Source organism: Centruroides vittatus, unplaced genomic scaffold (assembly GCF_030686945.1).
Source record: "Centruroides vittatus isolate TY-2023 unplaced genomic scaffold, ASM3068694v2 contig_976, whole genome shotgun sequence".
Classification (NCBI taxonomy): domain Eukaryota; kingdom Metazoa; phylum Arthropoda; class Arachnida; order Scorpiones; family Buthidae; genus Centruroides; species Centruroides vittatus.
In genome coordinates, this window is record NW_027122649.1 from 127377 (window position 1) to 150298 (window position 22922).

The 22922-nt window shown below is 24.8% G+C and overlaps 1 protein-coding gene across 2 annotated transcripts in view; it reads right to left on the bottom strand.

The window, feature by feature from the left end:
- Nucleotides 1-2868: 2868 nt before the first annotated feature.
- Nucleotides 2869-22922, bottom strand: part of LOC136985752 (glutamate-gated chloride channel-like) — a 169687-nt gene continuing 149633 nt past the window's right edge. For both annotated transcript variants that reach the window (XM_067283099.1, XM_067283100.1), the window contains exons 3-10: nt 10824-10922; nt 10655-10734; nt 10014-10078; nt 7827-8044; nt 7222-7304; nt 5507-5644; nt 4931-5349; nt 2869-4859 (exon numbers count right to left, since the gene is read on the bottom strand). In XM_067283099.1, the coding sequence (XP_067139200.1) occupies nt 4551-4859; nt 4931-5349; nt 5507-5644; nt 7222-7304; nt 7827-8044; nt 10014-10078; nt 10655-10734; nt 10824-10912 (1401 nt within the window). In that variant the 5' untranslated portion in view covers nt 10913-10922 and the 3' untranslated portion in view covers nt 2869-4550. The remainder of the gene's footprint in view (nt 4860-4930; nt 5350-5506; nt 5645-7221; nt 7305-7826; nt 8045-10013; nt 10079-10654; nt 10735-10823; nt 10923-22922) is intronic.

Sequence of the window (22922 nt, forward strand, 5' to 3'; positions counted from 1 at the left end):
ACGCGCATATTGTATAACAAACACACGTGCACAGTATAAATCACTTTCTCTTTTGAGTTAGTTAAAATGAAGATTATATTATATTAAATTTTCACATTTTCTTACTATTTAAAATAATTATTACTTTTTATAGTAGAATAAAAATATTTTTGGCAAGTCCAGAAACCAGATTGACTCGGAGCCAAATGGTCCTTTGGAATCATGTATCAAGAGGCTTGGGCTCGGATGTAGAAAAGTACATCATTTAATTTTCTTACAAAAAAAAAAAAAAAAAAAAAAAAACAGTAGGAATATTATATAAATGAAAATTTCTTTTGATATTTAGAGAAATCCTATTTATATTATATTATTAATTATATTTATTGGGAGTCTAGAGTCTCATTTATGATTGATTCTGGTTTTGTCTCATCTTCAGTTTTTGGAAAAATTTCATTTACTGTATAACTTTAAAGTTAAGAACTAAATGAATAATATCGTTTGAGAATATCAGAATTGTTCAAACGTTTGTTCTATACAATTGTGGTGATTCTTGCATCAAGAGTAAATTTACTGTAAATAAATAGCGCATGTAATCTTTATATTTTTCGCTTTATTAAGAATTTATTTTATTTTAGAATAACTAATGATATATTTATTAATTTAAGAAGAAGGAGTATTTTAATAGTATCTGAACTTTTCAATTATAATGATTTTTAATTGTTATTTTAATCATTAAATATAACAAAAATTATATAATATTTTTTATTTTATTTTTCCTGATTTTTTTCATCCACTATATTGAACTTTAAAATTTGATTAATTTACTTGTAAAAAGCATTTTAAAAATGTAATATTGAGAAAATTATACTCAACATTATTATCCTAATTTCGTATAATAAAGCTATTATTGGGCTGCAATTTGAAAATTGCAGCCCAATAGATTACCACTGTTGTTCGTCCGTACTTCCTTAATCTCGAGAATGGAGTTAGATAGACAAAAATAGAGAAATATATGGAAAGTTTATGGGCCGGTGGCCCCAATTAGCTATATACGAACTTCCGGTCTAGACCGGAAGTTACGTGATTTTTTAAAATTAAAATATGATTGAAAATTGCAGCACGGTATTATGACAATGTCACAATAATTCGAGATTTTTTTTTAAAAAATGTGTTTTATTTATCGAATGCATTAGATTCGTTAGAGTTATAGTTATATAATATTTTTTACACAACGAATGTGATTAAATTACGGAGCGTATCCAGGGGGTATTTATGGCGCTGCAGAACCTCATTGATAACAAAGTAGTCAATTTTCTTACCGGTACATGTACTTAAAAATAAACATAATAACGCATATCGCATGACTTCAATTAGGTAAGATTTGGTAACTAAAGTAATTCTAAAGTGATTTGAGTAACATTCTCAGAAGGCTCATGGCTTAGTCTCCCCCCGAATCTCGAGCATCACCCATACTCTAAAATCCAGAATACGCCACCGATTAAATCCGAGATTTCAGTTAAGATATATTCTAAATTCTTCGATAACATGATATATTATTTATAAATTATAAGTTATTACATTCTTTTCTACTAGTTTTGTTACTTAATTGATAAATAAACAAAATCGACAGTCTACTATAAATGAAAAAATAGTATGATGTAACGTTAAAAAAAAAGAGTTTAAAAGTTCTCTAAAAACTTATAAAACTATTTTTTAAACCAATAAAAAGTTTTCAAAACATTTTATATATTCGTTATGTAAAAATATTTATATCTAGAAAATAATTTTTTAGGTAAAGAATTTAAAATTTTTAAAACATTTTGATTCTCAAAAAAACAAAACAAAACAAATTAATATCTTCTTTAAAAAATTAGAAATTCGCATAAAAATCAAATTCAAATTATAATTTTTATATGATAATTTGCGTATTTAAATGTCAATAATTTTACTAAATATTTTAATTATTGTGGTCTTTTTAAACACTTAATATTAAAATTATTTCGAAGCAATTGATGACTTTTATAATGATAAGAGAGAAGGTAAAGTGTTATTTTTTATATCCTACATATTCTTTGTTTTTCATTAATTAATACATTAATTAATAAGATTGGAGTATATTTTACTTACAAAAACACACATTTACATATGTAATTTATATTTTGAAATATTCATTAACGTAAGTTAATAAACTTTATTAAAAAAAGCTTTTTTTTTTAAATTGAATGCCTTTATTCATGCATTCAGAGTGATTTGCTGTCAATGATTTTAATAGGATCAAATCTTAAATGAAATATTGATGATATAGCAATGAAAAATTCCATATTCATTCTTGTCTTCTACTGAATTTTTAATACTTTTTTTTAATAAAGAATAATAAATTTTTAGGTTTTGTTTACCATTATTAAAAATTTAGTAAAAATTTGATGATAAACTCTTCGAATTTTCGGCATTTTGCCACATGTAACAAGAGGTGATAAGTAAAGAAAAAGAAAAAAACATTAAAAATATATTTTTCCATATTCTGCGAATGAATATTTCTAAAACTGTTCCTGTGTTCTGGTTATAAACAGCATACTAAATAAAAAATTAGTTTTATCAATACATTAATATATATTGTTTTTTAATAATTCAGAATAAAATAGCATATTATATTTAAAAATAAGCAGTTTTTGATATATTTTAGCATTAATATAATTAATTAAAAATAAATAAATAATTTTTTAAGTAATAAAACATTTTCTTATCTCTCAAATAGCGCCACAATTATTTAAATTTGAATGCTATGCATTAACATGCATGTTTCCAACGTATCACAGTAAAAATATATTTTTAATTAAACTTTATTTTAAACATGTTTAATTAGTAAATGAGAATAAAAACTAAAACAACAACGTGAATAAATTGTTTATTGTCTATTTTTAAAAATACTGTACATTGGAGTCTGTTGCCGTTGAAAATAGAACGTTGTATTATATCTTCCAAATTTTCCTCGCAAAATATTCTGTACAATCGAACATTTAAATATGTTTTTTTTCCAACATTCTTTTAATAATCTCTGATAAACATCTATATTTAAATCATGTGATACTTGTATAGCGAAACATTGATTATTTAAATATTATTTTTTATTTTATCACATGAAACTTGCACAGAATTTTTGCGTGACAAATTATCGGTCACGAAATGCAAACATAGTTTATGTTAGCAACTGTGAATAGTGTAAACACTTCCAGGACACTCAAGCAATTCAAACGGACAGTTTTTGGATGGTAACCTTACATTCATGGTTTTGTTTTATAGAAGAATATCTCACTTGGAAAAATCTGCAATTGCAGTAATATTACTTATGAGAGTGGTTTTTTTTTTAAATTTAAGACTAAAAAATTATTATTTAATTTTTTTCTCTAGCTGGACCATTAGTGGACATTATGTCTATAAGAATTTCGTCTAATTATAAAAATCTACTATAATTTAAGGTAAAGAAATACATAGATATGTTCATCTTTTTCGTGTTCGTGTTAACTATATTTGGTAGAAAAGTGAAATTTATAGGCCAGTTTTTTAATATTTGTTTCCCTATTCTAAAAATTTTAATTTGAAATAATTTAAATTTTTTTTAATATAATGACTATGAGAAAAATATAAAATTTTCTGCTTCTATATTAAATTCGACTTTATCTATATAATTTCTAAATCCTTCTTTCTTTAATTCTAGACTTTAAAGCAAGGTGAAACAGAATTTTTAACCAGTAACTTGAAAAGGTTTAGATAATAAAAGTAGTTACAAGAAGATGAATTGATGAAAATCATACATAGAACATAATACAAGTACTGTGTAGTGATAATGAGTACACAAGATTGTTTCAATATAAATCCTTATAAATTTTATACAAAATCTTGCTCAACAATTAACAATAACTGAAAATAAAAACTATAATATACAACGTAATCCAGTATTTAAATTATTACCCTTTATCGGGAAATTTATCCAAATATTAATTTAAAAATTCTATGATATTAAAGAAAACAAAACTCTTTTTTCAAACACAACAAACATCGAATTCAATCTATCGATAATATCTTATAAATAAAGGGATAATGATATAATGAGTTGATTTTTTATAATATTTTGCTATGTCAGGCTATAGAATAGATTTCTGTTTAAATGATCACTACTTGAAAACAAGATAGAAATTAATATTGTAAATTCATATGCATATAATGTAGAAATATATAAGGAAATTATGAGATAAATTGGTGAAGTCTTTATTCTGTTATGTGCACTTATTGATGTGTATGAAGAAATTCAAAAATATGAAAATAACACAAACGTTTTCCTCGAGAAGCTATCTTCTTAATATTTCTCTTAGAAAAACTGTTTGTGTATTTACAGCAAGTAAATAAATGATGATATTTGCAATGTGCACCCATACATACTCGATCTTGTTCTTCAGTAACTCTTATGGGTTCCAAGATGCTCCTTAGATGCAAAATAATTATCGTTCTTAACATTCTACTAAACACAGATTGATGCGTTCTGCCCATTTCAACCAAAAGATATTTTTGGTAACTTATTCTACAGTTTCAGAACTAAGATTCCAGTTCTCCGGTCGTCTTGGTTCAATACAGGCGTAAGCTAAGAAAAAACCAAAGACGAAAAGCCCAAAGAGAATAGGAAAGACTGCTCTCGACACATTGTCGATGTTCTTAGAAATCCTCTGGGACGAAGGTGGATTCTGGATAAGAAGTTGTGGACGCTTTAACCAGGAAAACACTGACAACGAAGGTCCTGCTCTACCCTCTACTCCTTCAGTTCCTCTTTCTCTTGCCATAGAACTGCTCATATCATTGCTGTCTGATGTGTTCTTTTGATTGCTGGTCTAAAATAAAATAAATACATTAGAAATTGATATTAAATATTTATAATTTCGTATTTAATTTTTATATTTACGTCTATATTGCCACACCATCTTCCTACTTGCGACAGAGTTGCTGTAGGCCTTAGCATATCGGTTTGATGAGTACTGGAAGAGGGCCGGGATCCTTTTGGTAGTTTTCTATGTAAATAGTTTGCAATAATAAACTCTAACATGGAGGCATAGATAAAGAACATACAGACACCATCCCAGAGGTTCATGGCTGTAAGATTGGACACAACAGGAAGAGTAGAGCGAAAGCTGTTCGTTGTAGTGCAAAAGTTCAACATGGTCGTAACACCAATCATGACTCGTGCAGGCACTGCATTAACGTCGAGCCAAAAACTAATAAAAGAACTTGTCACTAAAACTATGCCAGGCACAAAGACAGTACTGAAGTAAAAGGATTTATCTCTTGTGAAAACTAAAAGCACCCGTAAACAGCTATAATTACCTAAAAGAATAAATTTGAAATATTCTTTTCAGACATTATTCTTATTTATTTGTGATTAAAAAAAAGCTTTATTTTCACTTCATCATCTTCTATGATAAGTGCTATTTAAATAACTCGATTAAGTTAGAATAAATATAATAAATATAAAAAGAATTACCTCTCCACGTATGTTGTTTGTCGCATATTCCAGTATCATTTTTTACAAGGTATGCATTATGCGATCGAAGTGCTTTCGTACTAACAAAGGAAGCATTCTCGTTCCATTTTAATTCTAGTTCCGAAACTTCATGCGAAACTTCAAAGGAAGAAATCAAACGAGTACTGCATTTTATGATAAAGTATAAATCTTAGAAATCTAAATAAATATTAATTTCTTTTGTAGATAGATATGAAATATATTTTGATCAAGGATTCTTAATTACAATAACATTTTAGTAGCTTTCTTTCAAAACTCAGCATTTTCACGATATTCTAAAAATCTTAATAAATTATAACTATTTTATTATCTAAAATACTTATTTTTATAATTTGATTTCCTATTTTATAAATATGCGATAATAACTTTTAAAATAATTTCTCAAGAAATTCGTTTGTCAAATTCTAATGAAATTGCCACAAAATAAAGGAAATGAAAATTTATTAGCAAGCTTATAGTCAGAATTTTAAATTTTGTTACGTGAAATATCGCGGAATAAATACTTAAAAATATTTCTGTCAGCCTAATTGTGTTCTCGAATTTGGAAACAATAGAATACTGGAAATAACGTAAGCGATTGCAAATTACAATGTAAAGAATTTGCTGAATTAGCTTCGTTCAATACAAGTCTTTGTCCTTTAGACAATCTGAATTGTCCCTGACGAAAAAAGCATCTAAATTAACTAGGAATAAAGATGTAGATCCTTATATTTTATTTTATTCCAGTAAACTTGAGCATTTAACAATAATAAGCACATAAAAGTATAGTATAAGCTTATAATTCTATTGAAGCATATTATCATGTTTGAGTCCTATTTTATTTTATTTTTGCGTGTTTATAATCCTCAAAACTCGTGACAAATTAAACAAGAACACAAAAACATTTATTAGTATTGAATACATCTAAGCGTACTTAAAATAATTAAAATTAAAATTAGCCTTGGCCATTTCCTTCTACTTTACTAAATATTATTTTAAATTTTCAGCTTCTCTATTATTCAAAGCGTTATTTTAAAATACAAAGGTAATAAAATAAGACCTGAGGCGCATAATGCCAACTCCAGATCTTATGAGGCTTTTCTCATGCAATCATACAATTATTTCTCTGTGAAATTGTATTGACATTCTTATTGCCATGTCAACAAAATATATAAATTATTTTCTTGAGTCATATTACTGTATCAAAAATATATGGAAATATATAATATACGATACATTATATATACACGGTCGTATATATATATATATATATTAAAATACGACAGTGATATATGAAATATACATTATATACTGTATATATAGCTTATTTAATATAGATATGTATACTTTATATAATTTATAATGCTGAATCTTGAAAGAAAATAGTGTTTTGTCTTTAAAAACTCACTTTATAAACATTTTATTGCAATAGACAGTTCTTTTAACGCGTAAAGAATAGAATTACACAATGTATATTATATTAGGCATTCCTATTTTTATAATATTTTAAGTATATAAAAATAAAATGACAGCAATTTAATATGACAGAGCTAAAATAAATTTTTATATTTTAAACTTTAATAGCACGTTTTCTTTTATCTTTGATTATTAAAACTGACTATAAATTTGGCCATTTTTAGTTAATACAATAATATTAAATTAATATTAAAAAAATATATTTAGATGAAAAAACGTACCACTTTCTATAGCAAAAGGACACTTTGGATTATCGAATGGAAATATTTCTAAGTTTCCCTGACAGTTCAGCACCATATATCGCCTGTAAATAAATTAATATAAACTAAAACAATTAAACGTAATATAATTTAAAAAGTAAAAAGATATTTAATTAATTAGCATTTAGAATATGTATAAAGGGTGGCCCAACTGAATTAGATAACATTTAAGCCTTTCTATGATATAAATTTAAATTTTTATGATGATAATTCAATCCTATTTGTAATTTTTTTTTATTCTAAAAATTAAATTAATAAGTGAAAATTTTCAAATGTAAAATTAGTTTTATTTTGTTTCTTTAGTTAAAGAATAAATGATTTACAATTATACCTTTATCATCCGTTTATTCAAGAATATTTTAAAATATTTTTTTTTTATGTTTGTATAAAATATAGGTTTTTAAGTAAATAATAAACCATTAACAAAACACATTGAATGTATGAAAGGGATTCGACTTTAGGAAAATTTAATATTAAAAGAAAAAAATGGAAGTGCTTCTTATTTTCTTTATTAACAGCTGTTTTGCACAGAGATTCAATGAGTTTGCTAAACATATTGATCCTACCTCATTATATAAACGACGGTTCCGTTTCTGAACAACTTCAGAGCCATGTGATCCGGTTGAGGAGTCTTGAATTCTCCATGCTTAATGAAATACGTGTCGGGCAACCAGATTTTCTGTACATGCATTAAAGCGTTTAGATATTGATGAGAACCTCCATCATCGAATTCTAAGCGATAATCAGTCCAATAAAGATGGAGTAAAAACTCCACTTCGTACTTCTATAATTTAAATTTATTAAAATATATATATATATATTTGTTTTTAACAATTATAATTATCGGTTTTTTTAAATTATACACAAATTTAATAATAATTTTAAAAAATAAACAAGCTCGTCAAAAATGATTTATCTTTTTATCAATAGATGGCAACACTAATATATACGAATAATTAGGTTTATTTTAAGTTATTTATTTTATAACCTTAAAACTTAAATTTTTTTTATTAATTAATTAATTTTATTTAAAAAAATAAATTATATATTTTTTTGAAATTTTTTTTCGTTTTAAGTTTGAATAATAATTGTTATTGGTACGTGTCGCCATCTCTTAATGCAATTAAAAAGCTTTTAAATTTTTCTTAAAAGATTTTTATGAAAATTTTAAACTTTGAACATTATCGAATGTTTCGAATCATTCCAGTTGATGATGATACTTAAAAAATTAGATTAAAAATGAATTTGGGTGGAGTGATAAAACATGCAAACGGATAACAAAATGACTATAATTAAAGACTATTTTTCTCTTTTAAATTCAAAGAAAATCGATGATTCATTATAATAACTTACTATTTTAAGTTTAAAATTGTCATTTAAATAGTTAAATCATTACCAATATTTAAATTTCTATTCTTTACAGTGAACATCGCACATTACAATTTATAAATAATATTTTCTTGAGTATTTCTAGCATTAACTCTGTTTATTTTTTAAAACTTTTTATTTCATACATTTATAATTATGACGAATTTTCCTTTGTACATAAATTTAGGCCATTTCAATATTGAAAGTATTCAAATGGCTTAAATTTGCGCGACCTTTTATATAAAATTCCTATTACAAAAGCTAGAATCTTAGTATTAAATTTTGAATAATATATCAAAGCATGACCTAATATACATTTATCAAGACCTAAAGCGCGACACTATAGGCCAAAATCTGGAATATTTACCCTTAAATTTTCCTAATTGTGTAGTAACTTATTGCACACGTAATATTTGGCATTAAATAAATAACTACAACTTTTTGATACATTAAATACTATTAGAGCTAGTTTTAAATAATTTATTATTATTATATTTAATATATAAATATCTATGTATTTATATTGATACGTTAATTCTCATTATAAAAATTAATTTTCAAATAACACCATTTAATTAACATAAATATTCATCATCTAATATTATTTATTACGATTAGTTTCAAATATGTACTAAAAATGAGCAATATTCTTAACAGATAATTCCGCTTAATATAATAATTTTTAGTAAATAAAAGCGCTTTAGAATTTTAACGATATCAACGTCATAAAGAATAAGCAAGCAAGCAATTTATTATTTAAATATTCCCTTCGAAAGTATTCATTAAATAAATAATTTACGTGCAAGATTTACAAGATACATGCATTTAGAATTCATACAACATAGTACATTAGTTTGAACTCTTATTTTACTAATTTCTGTTTATTTACTGGTTATAGCCTCTAGACAATACACTTCGAAGAAAACGATAACAAAAGTGCAATCAATCAACGTCAAATTTGATATACAATTTCGAGTAAATGATGTATTATTTGATTTAATTTATTAAAAAAAATTATATTTTAATTAAATTATTTCTTCACTTTTTAATAAAAATTATTTTAAAAATTCAAATAAATACACTGCTATACTTATAATATGAATTGTAATGACCAAACAAGTATTAACCTGATAAACATTATAAACTTTATTTTAAAATTATTTAATGAAAAAATTAGGGAATATTTCATATATTTAAGATCTTATAAACTGTTTATATATTGAAAATATTTTTCTGAGAAAACAAGATAAAATAAACTTTAGTGAAAAGCTTTTGTATCTATTTATTTATACCGCAGCTGGACACTAACTGGAAACTTCATTCTCCAAATGACTGGCAGTCTCAATAAATTCACTATAAAAACAAGTAAGTAATGCAATACTTACTAAACTGGACTCGTCTGGTGAAGATAGCGATAGCAGCATTACTGTCACGTTTACTAGCGTGTGATCTGAAAAAAAAAACAATCAAAATATACTGTTTTTATACTAAAAATACCTCAAAATTGAAATTTAGGATTTTTCAATGTATACAGAAGATTTTTAATATAGCACATATAAAAGATAAATAGTAAATATCGTAGTAAATACTATAATAATATTAGATGAGATCTTATATGCTACATACAACTTAACAATATAACGCTTATAAAAATAATATTGGATGAAATATTTAAATTTAGTGAGGAAGCTTCTTCCATTTTATACATTTTTTATATCGTAGAAGCAAAGTTTATATAGAAATTAACTTATAAATAATTCATCTTTTTTTCGTCTCTTCGTCTACTGTTTAGTAAATTTTATTTATAAATTATTTCTCTTCTCACAATATAATGTTCACATATACTGTTATGTATTTATTAAAATTCTATTAAGAATTCTATTCAGATAAACTTTTATTAAAATTTATACTTCCTTCTGGAATTATTTACATTTTTAATTTTTAATTTAAAATATTACAAGGCATCTCACTGCCTTATTTCATTATCAATACTTGTCTTCAATTACGTATTATCTTAATAACTTACTATACGGTCTAATCCTATGATCGTATCCCTCTGCATTTACAATATAATCTAAAATTTCTTTGTCTGTCTTATTGATAAACCTGTAAATTAATTATATATATATTAATTAATAGGTCCTGTTTGATAATTTAAATTAAATAAATTAATATAGTTAAATATTTATACTGACGTAGGACTTTGTGCTGAACAAAACATAGGCACTTGACAAAAGACAGCCACAATGACGAAAGCAAACGCATATCTCCACCAATTCCACATTCTCTGCTTTCTAAAGAAAATAGAAATTAAATTAAAATATTAATAATGAGTAATTGATAATTATCTTCCAGTTTAAATTCTTAATACAAATGTATGAGTTGTTTTTCGCATGTTTAAAGATACGCCATTATGAAATTATTGTTCGGAACTTATAGTTTAGTTTCAGATAAAAAAAAAAAGATTACAGATTGCACGCCATTTTATAAACACGCAGATTTTTAGACTGTTTTCGCTACCGATTTAAAAATATAATAATTATATATAACATTCGTATATTTTACATTATATAATATATATATAATAGAAGCATATAAAAGAAGAATAGACAACGATTTACATTATAGAGAACTAAATATAATACACCTAATTTTTTTTTTTTATTCTATTTTATATTATATTCTTTTTAATTGTATTTTAATTTATTCGTCAATCATTGCTTTTGTTATCTTTATGTATTTTATTTGTGATTTAATGTTAATTAGGGGGAGAAAATCTATTGTCGTATGACTTTTTTCCTAATGTGATTGAAATAAATAATTATTATTATTATTCCGTAAATTATATATAATTAATAAAGTAATTAAAGAATATTTTAATTACATTTAGCATTTTTCTGTAAATATATAAATTTAAATATAGAATAAACAATCATAAACGCATTAACTATTAGAAGAAACGATCATCGTGATGTAAGTATTTTCTTCCTGATTATATTTCTTAATGTTCGAATATATAAAATAAATAAGGAAACATAAAAGGGAATGGTCTTCATGAATTGTTGAATGTAAAAGAAAGATACATAAAGTTTATGGTAAATAACAAAAAACAAGTAGGCCAAATCATGAAGTTTAACACGCAATCATTTAAAATATATCGCAAACTTTTTTAATTGAAAATTAAATACAGCGATGCATTTATAATACTGTATATTTTAATTAATTAAATACAGTCTTTCATTTTGAAATTTTTATGCAAGCTATACAGTTAATAGACTGTTAATATGGAAAAAGCTTAAATAATGGTAAACTAAAATGCCTTGATTAACGATAATGCCAGATTACTGAGAATATACACGCTTAAAGGGAATGAATGAAGTGATTTCTCTCTTTAATGTTACAAGTTTATTGTATGTATTTTAAAAAAAAAAGTGAATGAAAGACAAATATAATTGAGGTTATGCCACATAACTGAGAAGCCGGATTATTAAGAATGCACTTTGTATATAATAAGTGAACAATATGTAGATTAATATAACTCATTTTTTCAGCTGTCGTTTAGTTTAACCTTATTCGTGTCTATTACTACATTTATACGTGCTTACTAACTTTATTAATCATTATATGTCATTATTAAATGGATTTTTAATGTTTGATACATATTCTATTTTATTATTTATTATTTATATTAAATTATAAATAAAATATCGAAAGTAACCATAACAAACCAAGAACTGAATTGAAATGTTTAATTATAATAATATATTTATGTTTACTTATTTAATTAAAAAAAACATTAAAATTAAAATTAGTGTAGGATTTATTACTTTTTTTAAATAATTCGATAATGTTTTAAAATATTTGATTAAAAAAAACAATACTCAAACAGATCTTTATTTGCAATATTAGAATATTTTTATTTTTCGATCTCATTCTTTTATTATTCAAAAGTTTATTCGAATATATTTTACGATTACTTCTTAAAGAAAATAATAAAAGTTGGATAAGAGTGAAAGTCAATTTTTGCATGAATTTAACTTTTTAGAAGTGAAATGAAATTAGAATAGAAAGAACAATAGTTATATGGCTATCATCCGGAGAAAACAAGAATGAAACGAGATATAATCTTCAAGACAGGAAATGATGTTTTCTCAGAATTTCGAAAAGTAGTTTCCATGTTCATTTTATGAAATTTTGATTCAATGTAATTTACTTTTCTATCGAAGAAAGTCGAGTCTATTGATAAATAAATTAAATTTATCAAAATATTCACACACAAAAAAATACTTGAAAAAAAATATTATTTTCAATATCCTTTTTTAATTCATTTATAATATTACAAATTTTAATAATACAACAATTGAACTAAAAAGAAAGGCGATCACAAGCACAGGATGAATTCAACGTCCCTTCCACATATGTCCAGTCTGAAAGGTGGTGACCTTTCTCTCTTCTATCCCCTGACCAAGCCTTCCTTCCCCTTCGTGACCCCACAGTTCTCCAAATTGTCGACAATGGCAGATGTGACGTTAATGGGGAGGGGTACTAATGAGTAGCAGATTTTAAACTCTGCTTACATAATTCACAAAGGAAATAAAAGATTTTTATAAATTTATATTTCTAACATTAGTTAAATGTGGCAAAATATTTATATATTTTTTTTTCTATTGTGATAATATATGCATAATATATACTTATTAAATTTTATATACTCGTGTACTAATTAAATCTAACAATATTAATTTGATTATAAAAGTACCTTGTTATCATGAATATAAAACTTGATATCTTTTAAACATAGAATCACTTCAATAAAAATTAAATAATAATATTAGAATATATAATAAATAAAACTAATATATTGAATTTTAGTATTGAAATTCTACATTTTGCAATTTAATGTAATGCATTAATTTAAATATTTACTTATTTCATTTGTGTTTTGGAAAATATTTGATTTGTCTCTCTCTATTCAATTCAATTGTCTTCACTCATCGTTTCTGTCAATATACATATACTGTAGTATATGTTAAATGTGTATATTTTATATATATTTATCCATTTATATAATACATTTAAATATTCTTATATATTGAATAATATATTTCATTTAAAATATATTATAATTTTAGTTTTATGAGGAGTCTTGAATGTATAATATTGTTAAAAGTAAGAATTATTTTTTTTTATTAAAAATCGTAATACATTTTCAAATTTATTTTAAATAATTTCATTACATAAATAATGTGTTTTATTTCAAAATATACATTATGTTCTATATTTTATCCTTAATACTTAAATATATATTTTAAGCTTCCCCCACTTTAAAATTATTAGAAATAAAGCTAATAAACTAATCAATAACCTTATATATCTATTGGTCAAAATAAAAATTAGTTCAATTCAAAAACAAATGCAACTTTTTTCGGCAATAGTGATGAACTCAATATGTTATGCATTTCCAATATGGGGAATTGAATGGATTACTCGTTTTGAAATAATACAATTACAATATATAAGGAAAATATATGGATTAGACAGAGCAGTCCCTGGATATGCCATACGTCATGACACAAACAGACTACAATTGGAGCCCTATTTGGTATTAAGAATACAAAAATTTTATAAAAGACTGATTACCAGTGATAACCCTTGGATTAAGACCATATTAAATAATCTGAAAAGTCTAACAGAAACAAAGAAAAATTATGTCAACAATTGGTTTACTGAATTTAGTCAAATGTTGGCTAAATACGGAATTTCTCCTATTTTATTTGGAAACACAGAAGAAGACTGTCAATTTGGTAACTGTACATTAATAGAAAGTTTGTTTAACAACTCTATCCATCAAGAAATATTAAATTACAGAGTTCAAAATTTCATCCTTGGTATATGGAGAACTTAAACTATCCTCCTTCAAACGAATACATCAATTTTCACTTACCGTTTATGATTAAAAATTTTATATGCAGCTCCGACAAAACAGTTTTTATATATTAGTGGATCAGAATTATATAAAGATCAGGAGAGAAACATGCAAATTATGTCAGGAGCAAATTTCGATCTTCCATATAATATGTTCATGTAGAGGTTGTACAGAGATTAGGCAAAAATACGGTATTTCCACATTATCTGAGAGTAAATCATCTAATGAATTCTATAAAAAGTTGTTTCAAATGATCCCAACTGTAATAACAAGATTGTACAATTTTTTCATTAAGTACGTTAAACTGTCCGGGAAGGCCAGCAACAAATCTGGTATCGAGACTTAATCAAAATTATTTTTTGTAATTCAAGATAAATACTGTTATTAATGTAAATTATCAAATGTTTTAATTTATGTTCCCCCTTGTAACGGGACCATCCCATATTACGAAAATAAATATTATTACTATTATTATTATTTTAAGCTTCCAATGAAGAGTATAAATAAAAAATAATAACGGATTTTAATCATTCTTAAATATGGAAGTCCCAAAAATTGTATACACACTTTGTACACACATAATATAATATAAAGATAAAAATGATTAATAATTAATATTAAAGTGTGTATACGTTTTTTGGAACAACCTCTATGTAGTTCGATAAACTGATTTTTCAGTCATTCTTTATTTAACTAATATAATATACGGTAATATCAATGTAAAGAAATGGAGTTTTTGCATTATTGTATATATGCTTCAATGCATTATAAATATTTTCGTTTATCAGCTTAAAAAATTGGAAACTAATTATATTATATATACAAAAAAAAGGTATTAAAATACTCTACTTTTCATTAATAATTGATTCATAAATATTTTAAAAATAAACTAAATAAAATATAAACTTTTTTTAAGAATAAACTACTTAATAACTTGATAGAAGAGATTTAAATTTTTTATTTTTTATAAATTTGATAGATTTTTTTTAAATTGAAATCTCAAAGTATAAAAATTCTAATTTTTATGAGACGATATATAAAATATAAGTGATATTTTTAGTTTGTTTTACGCTTTCTAGGATTACGAATGTGAATTTATATTGTATACATCAAAATTTAAAATAGTTTAAAACTCGTCTATATCCTACTCAACTACACATTTTTTAAATATTTTCTTGACATGTTTATATCCTTGAAGTTCTGAACTTTTCGAATTTTTATGAAGAAATATTTATATTAACAAAAATTGTTGAGTTTCTTTCATTTTAATGTATTTAAATTCTTTAATAAATTTCAATATTTTTATAATTTATGTATTTATTGGTAAAAATGAAAATACAAAATAGATTTATTTTTCAATAAAGAATAGCATTTTTCATTTTTTATACTGTATCGTTTTTATAAATTATATAGAAATTTCAGTTCAGAGATAAATAAAATGAATTTTCTTACGACTAAATATATAGGTCTATATATATATATTTAATTCCAATTTTTTATGTATATTAACACGAAGTGAATATTATGAATTTAAAATAATGATTCGATTACTTTAAATAATTAAAACTTGTTATTCAACGTAAAATACAGTAAAAACCTGCTTTAAAGGCAAATAAATTTCTAAACGAAATTGAATTATTTGCTATAATTGTCCGTTCGGTAAAATAGTATTATTAAACACTGTCGTAAACCGAAAACCTGCCTAATGCGGACACTAAAGACATTTTTGGAATTAGTTGATAACGTAATGTGAGTAAAGTTGAATTTTTTAAAGCATAAAAGCAACTAAAATTTAACTGTAGGCTTTATATCCAAAACGTGCTAAATGTAATCTTGAATAATTATTGTATTTTAAATTTTATGTTACATTGATTTGCATGATACTTCTCAATATTATATGTCTCGGTAAAGGAAATTTATGTAGGAAAGCTGTTTCAATTTATTTATAATTAAACTTTTATACATTTTTTTCTTCTCCTGAAACTATACGGATAATTCTGTGTGTAATGGGTTTATTACAACATTTTTTTTTTCCTTTATTTTTGTACATTTCAATTTTTCAACATCTTTGGAAGAGTGAAACTAAATTATGGTATATGTTTAATCTTGTATTACTTTCCCGGCTATTATATATAACGGAGGAAAAATATGGCGATCGGTCAAAAAATGACCACCCCCAAGAAGTTTACATTTTTGGATTCAGAGGACTTTGAAACGTCGAGAAATAAAAAACAAAGGGTAATTTTTGTATGTATGGATGTTAGTGTGTGTGGGGGCACGAGTTTATTGAAGCTTAATAATTCTTGTGATTTTTGTCGAAAATTTCTGAAATTTTTAGAGAAGTTTATTTATTAAGGTGCTAATAAATTTTGCTATAATTCTAATAAAATGCTAATAAATTTTGGTAATTAAAGTCGAGGAGTGGGGAGATAATGGAAGTCGTGTGTATCTCCAGCAGGGTCGGAATTAATGACGATTTTACTCATTATTAGCATTTGCAATTTTTATAAAACCCATCCCTACCCTCAAAATTAAGCTTTTTGTCATTTTATAATAGTTAAAAATATAAAATTTTTAAAATAAAATATGATAACAGATGGCACTACCAAACGTTTAAATGTTGCCGGGAAAGTTTAGCAACTCGTTGCTGATTTATTTTCTATTATTTGTAAGTAAAAATATTTTGAAGAAGAAAAATTTTATTTTGGTAACTATTAAAAAGGGATTTATAGACAAATAAATAAATTTGCTATTTCCTTCTAATTTTACTTTCACCAGAGGTCAAGAACCATTCAAAATTTTTAAACATTTACCCAATTAGCCTCTACAACTGCGTTATTCGTATGTATACTGTTATAAGGGACACTGTGTGTACTTCTATAACAGACTTTACATATCGCAAAATTGCCAATAAGTCAAAAAGAAGAAAATTTCCAAACGCGTTCACAAATAGAATAAATTATACTAAAATTTCCATACACTAGTGTAATTGCATTTGTAATTGGAAACATTATTTTATCTTACATATTAAAATATAATCAATAATTTTATAAGAATAGTCAGTCTACGAACTTGATATAATTATTTCTTTGCCTTCAATACGATACATTTAACATATATTAAAATATAATAAGTACTATGCAGATATAAATAAGACACGAGCAATTAACCATAATTATCGTTAGATAATCTAATTTTGAACAATAATGAAATCAAAATTCCAACTTAATGGGAATTACTAACGCCTACATATTTCTAATAATGCCATTAGATCAACAGGAATTTGTCATGGGTGAGCTGTTCCGAATAAGTTGGACCCAGTCCCTCATCAAGTGACCGACCCCACTTTAGGTATGGCTAAACCCATGATTGGTATGATTAAAAAGACATTTTTAGTATCCTCGTGGAAGAAAAAAAACAAAAATTAAAAAAAAATTAACATCACAGCTTTTATGACATCCTCATTTAAAAATTGTGATAAAATTGATCATAATTTACATATATTTTTCTGAAGTTTCATTATGACTTTTAAAATACACGGTTAAAATACACAGTTTGATATCACTCAGTGTCGAACTAAACGATCGCCAACATTCCTGTTGAAATGTTACGTCGAGCCATAAAAAAATAATATTAGTTTTCCAATTCTTCAATGGAATAATCTATACTCTTAATTGTCATAAATAAATGTATTGGAAATACGTTTTCTCCTCCAAAAATCTTCGTTTCTCTTTGACATCTCGTATTTAATATTTTGAACTGATTAAAATGTCTGAAATATTTGATATATTTCAGATTTAAAGATTTATTTATTTTATACACTATAAATATATAGCAAAATACCATGCTCTATTTTTAAAGTATGACTTGTCATTTTATAAATAATTCGTTTTATATCTATGTTGACTGTTACTTTTATTGGTATTTTACGTACTGTACAGTACATTCTTTATATATTTCATCGAATTGATATTTTATTATAAATAATTTAAAACAACATGGAAAAGATATGAAAGCAACTATTTTTCACATGATTTTCCAAAAGTCTATCATATATTTAAGTTAGGATGTTTGATATATATAGGCAACATACCTTATTCATACATATTTTAAACACATTCAACTTTATGATATTTCAAAGACAATTCTGTTACATCAACTGAAAATATAGCAGTATGTAAATAAAAAATACATACATACTACATTTTCAATCGACAAAAATTCACTTGTTGCACTGTGAAAATCATGTCAAAGTACAAAACATTTTACAATTTTAAATTCGAATCGATTCAAATTGTTAAAGAAAACAACAAAGCAGTTCCTTCCTTTTGTAAATACAATAGTTTTTTCTTAAATCACATTCTTTAAAATTTGAATTTCAAACAATATCATTTGATTTGTAACAGGTATTGTTTTAGGCTTCAAATACTTTTTACACTCGCAGTTTTTAAAATCAGAGAACAATAATATTACTCAAAAATTGAGTAAATAAATAAAAAGAAAAATATTGAGTAAATTCACAAATTCTGTAAGATCAATTTTATAAGATAATAACAATAGATAAAAATTTAAATTAAAACACACAAAAATAATGAGATATTGTGTCGCATCTGCCACTAGAAAAACTAATTTTAATGTAAACATTCTTACTTTGTATTTCCTAGCAATATTTTATGTAATTTATAAATATAGTATTTATTTGCGTAATAATTGGACTGAATATAATTTTTCTTTTCATATCATCACCATCAATTTCTCGAATCGCAATAAAATAGATGAAATAATTTGCAAATAATAATGAATGAAATCGAAATGACGAACAAAAATAAAAAATAGATTATTATTTCCTTTCTTTGCTTTTACAATGAATGAATGATAATACAAATATGCTGAAATAATTATATATAGGAGACAGTTTCACGTGTGGGCAGGTCTACCAACGGACAATTTGAATTTCGTGATGAGTCAAGAGACTTCCCTAGTTTATTGCTAAATGGCATCGTGTACTGAATCTGCGGTTTGAACATCAGCAAGATGGGGGCAACCAGGTGGACATAGAAAGCAGTAAGCCAATTTCAGGGGTCTTTTTCAGGCAACACCTGTAAGATTCTCAGCCAGCATATTTTGCAGCATTTCAGTTGAGACTAAGCCGTTGTTGTGCATATAAGTCTCTGTTACTTTGCAAGAAGTATTTAGTTGCATATTTGCCAAGCAGCCATCATCAATACCTTTAGTTTCTGCATCCTTTAAGCAGTGTCAGCAACCTTTTTGATATTTTTTTGATGGTTAAGCCAATATTGGCTAATATTAAAACATTTTATTATTAGCGTATGTAGCTCATGACTTTAATGAAAAGTGGATATTATACATTAAAAATGTTTATATTGTCAAATGAGTGTCATTCTTCTGATTCTCGAGTTATTTTGTAATTATTTAAATACAAGATGATAGATTTAAACTTTTTAAAAATGTGCATATTTGAATTCTTTTTGGTCTAAAATCTTTATGTCCCAAAGAGAACCTTCACTGTCCGATCATATATCAACCTGACTTTCTAACGATTTGCCATTTTTGAAGTCTTATAACCTTATATAATTTAATATGTGAAAGTCGTAAAATCTCTCAAAAATAAAATAAAACTTTAATTTTTAATGAGATAAAATTATAATTTTATAAAAAAAGGAGTTAAGTTATAATCCTTCTTACATTAATTTGTAAATTATCAAAAGCTGAGTCAATATATAAATAACATAATCAGATTATAGAAATAAAGCGAATAATTATTTAAGAATTTAAATAATTATTCGCTCGAAGAATTTAATTATTCGAGAATAAATAAAATAATTCGACATAAAAAAATAATTGAGAGAGAGAAATAATTTTTTGCAGTAAAGAAAAGACAATTTTATAAATATAAAATAATTATTTATTAATTTAAAATATTAACAATAAAGAAATTAAATCATATTAAATGAAATAAGTTAGATGAAATAAAACAAGTCTCCACTGGAAAAAAATCATATATAAGAAGGTAAAAGTAATTTTATAATCTGATTATTCTTATTCATATACTCGGTTTTTATAATAAGTAAATCAATGTAAGAATGATTATATCTTAATAATAAAATTAATTTCTAAATTATTAAATTTATCTCATTAAAAATTAAAGTTTTATTATTATTTTTTTTGTACTATTAATTTTCTTCTTGTAAGATTGTACTACTTTCAAATATTCAATTAAATTTATTCATCGCTTTTATTAAATAATCCGTTTAATACGCTAATTATCCTTTATCATGTATTGTTTCAAAATTTTCTTTGAAAATATTTAATACAGTATTCATTTTCTATTCAACAATTACGTTATTAGTAACGAATAAGCATATAACCAATCTATTTTTAATTATGGATTATTTAATTCTGTGTTAAACTTTTTCATGAAATTTCATTTCTCTTTTATCTTTTAGTTTATTCAAAAATGTTAATTTTAATTAGAAATAAACGAAACTTTTATTAATCCGCACCATTGTAAACGATTAAAATGTCTTGACACGTTCCTATTTGATGTCTAAGAATTAAATTTGGTTAATGTTACCTATGGCGGCTCGTTCCAAGATGGCGGCTCGTCTGATTCCACCAAGGAAACAGTGGGGACGCACGTTGTAACCTAACCTAACCTATTCTAATAATTTTGTTGGTAATAATTATGGTAATTTATTAGAATAGGTTAAGTTAGGGTAGATCGTGCGTCCTCACTGTTTCCCTTCTATTCGCTGGAATCAGAGTCGAGCCGCCATCTTGGAACCATAGGTAACATTAACCTTAAATTTTTCATAGTATAGTTGTATGCTTTCGTATTGATTAACTTGTTAAATTTCAATTTATATAAACGACGGTTTAAAATGTTACTTGGCAAGTTCCAATTTATTTTTAATTATTTAAATTTTAATTTTTTTCTGAAAATAATGGTTTTACATTTGTTATACATATATAAACATGTCTCTATTCTTTTATGAATGATGATATAGTGTAAAATAATAATTAATATCTGTTATTCTAATATAATTGATTGTTAATATAGTGATTAGGCTCAAAGTTTTGTATAATCCATCTTATCTGTAATATTTTTCTATTCTTGATGAATTCTGAGTGATGAGATTGCTGTAATCGTTATTTTAAAATTTCTGTTTTCAATTATTTTCCGAGAATTATTTACAATTTTTAAATCTCTAATAAATACTTCATTAAAAAATAGTTAATAACTTTTTTTATATCTGAAAACTTTCTCCTTTAACATTTTCGTTTTTCATCTATCGAAAGTTTTTATAGTTCAATTGCAATGTAATAACTTAAAATTTCTGAAGGCAAAGTTGCAAAAAATGCAAACTTCTATAATTATTTTTATAACTGTTTTAATAAATTCAATTAATAATTTCGTGTGCATTCATAAATTGAGCTGAACGTATTTTAATTAAAATAGTTTTTAATAAATCCATTAGTTCTTCTAAATATTGTCATTAATAGAAATCATACATTAATTTATTTTTGAATTTTTCCACTTTTATTATTTTACGAATAATAATGACAATAAAATAAGATTTTATATAAAACTCCATATCATTAATTACAGAAAATTTTCCATTAATATAAAAATTTTAATAACGTAATAAGAAATTTCAGTCTAAAAGAAAAGAAAAAAAAAAACTATTTTGTTCTTATCGTGTAAAATGAATTGTATGACATTTCTGGCTTAAGTTTAGAAAAGCGATATAATTATTTCTTAATTTTTCAATAAAAAATGGGAAAATATGCATTTCAAAAATAAGATCTTTGCAAGTAATTCTCACAAAGATTTCACCAATCGATACACAGATTTCATCATCGACGATTACAAGACGAATTCGCCAACGACGTGCAGTAACGAAAGAAACATTTTCGCGATTTCGCTTAAAATTTTCACGAAACAAACGCCATTGCGCAAAATAAAGGCGACGGATTTCACAAACTAAAGAAAAGTTTTCAATAAATCTAAGACAAACTATTATCGCGTTTTCAATAAGATTTCTAATTTTATTTCGATTGTTTCGCTTCCCGTGACATCGTAGGTTTCCTTTGATATACAAGTCAAACCTCGATTTTCCAACGTCTCACATTTCGAACAATTCGGTTCGCGAACAGAATTTCGAACTCATGCCACAACCCGAACGAACTGCTCGGCAAGAGCCGGCCACAGATTACAGAGATACAGTTAATTCCCTATAAGAGTCGATTTACACACAACAGTGACGTGCCGGCACAGTGACCGTTTGGTGCATAAACATCAATAAATATTACACATAGCCCATCAGAGTTTCATTTACGACACGTG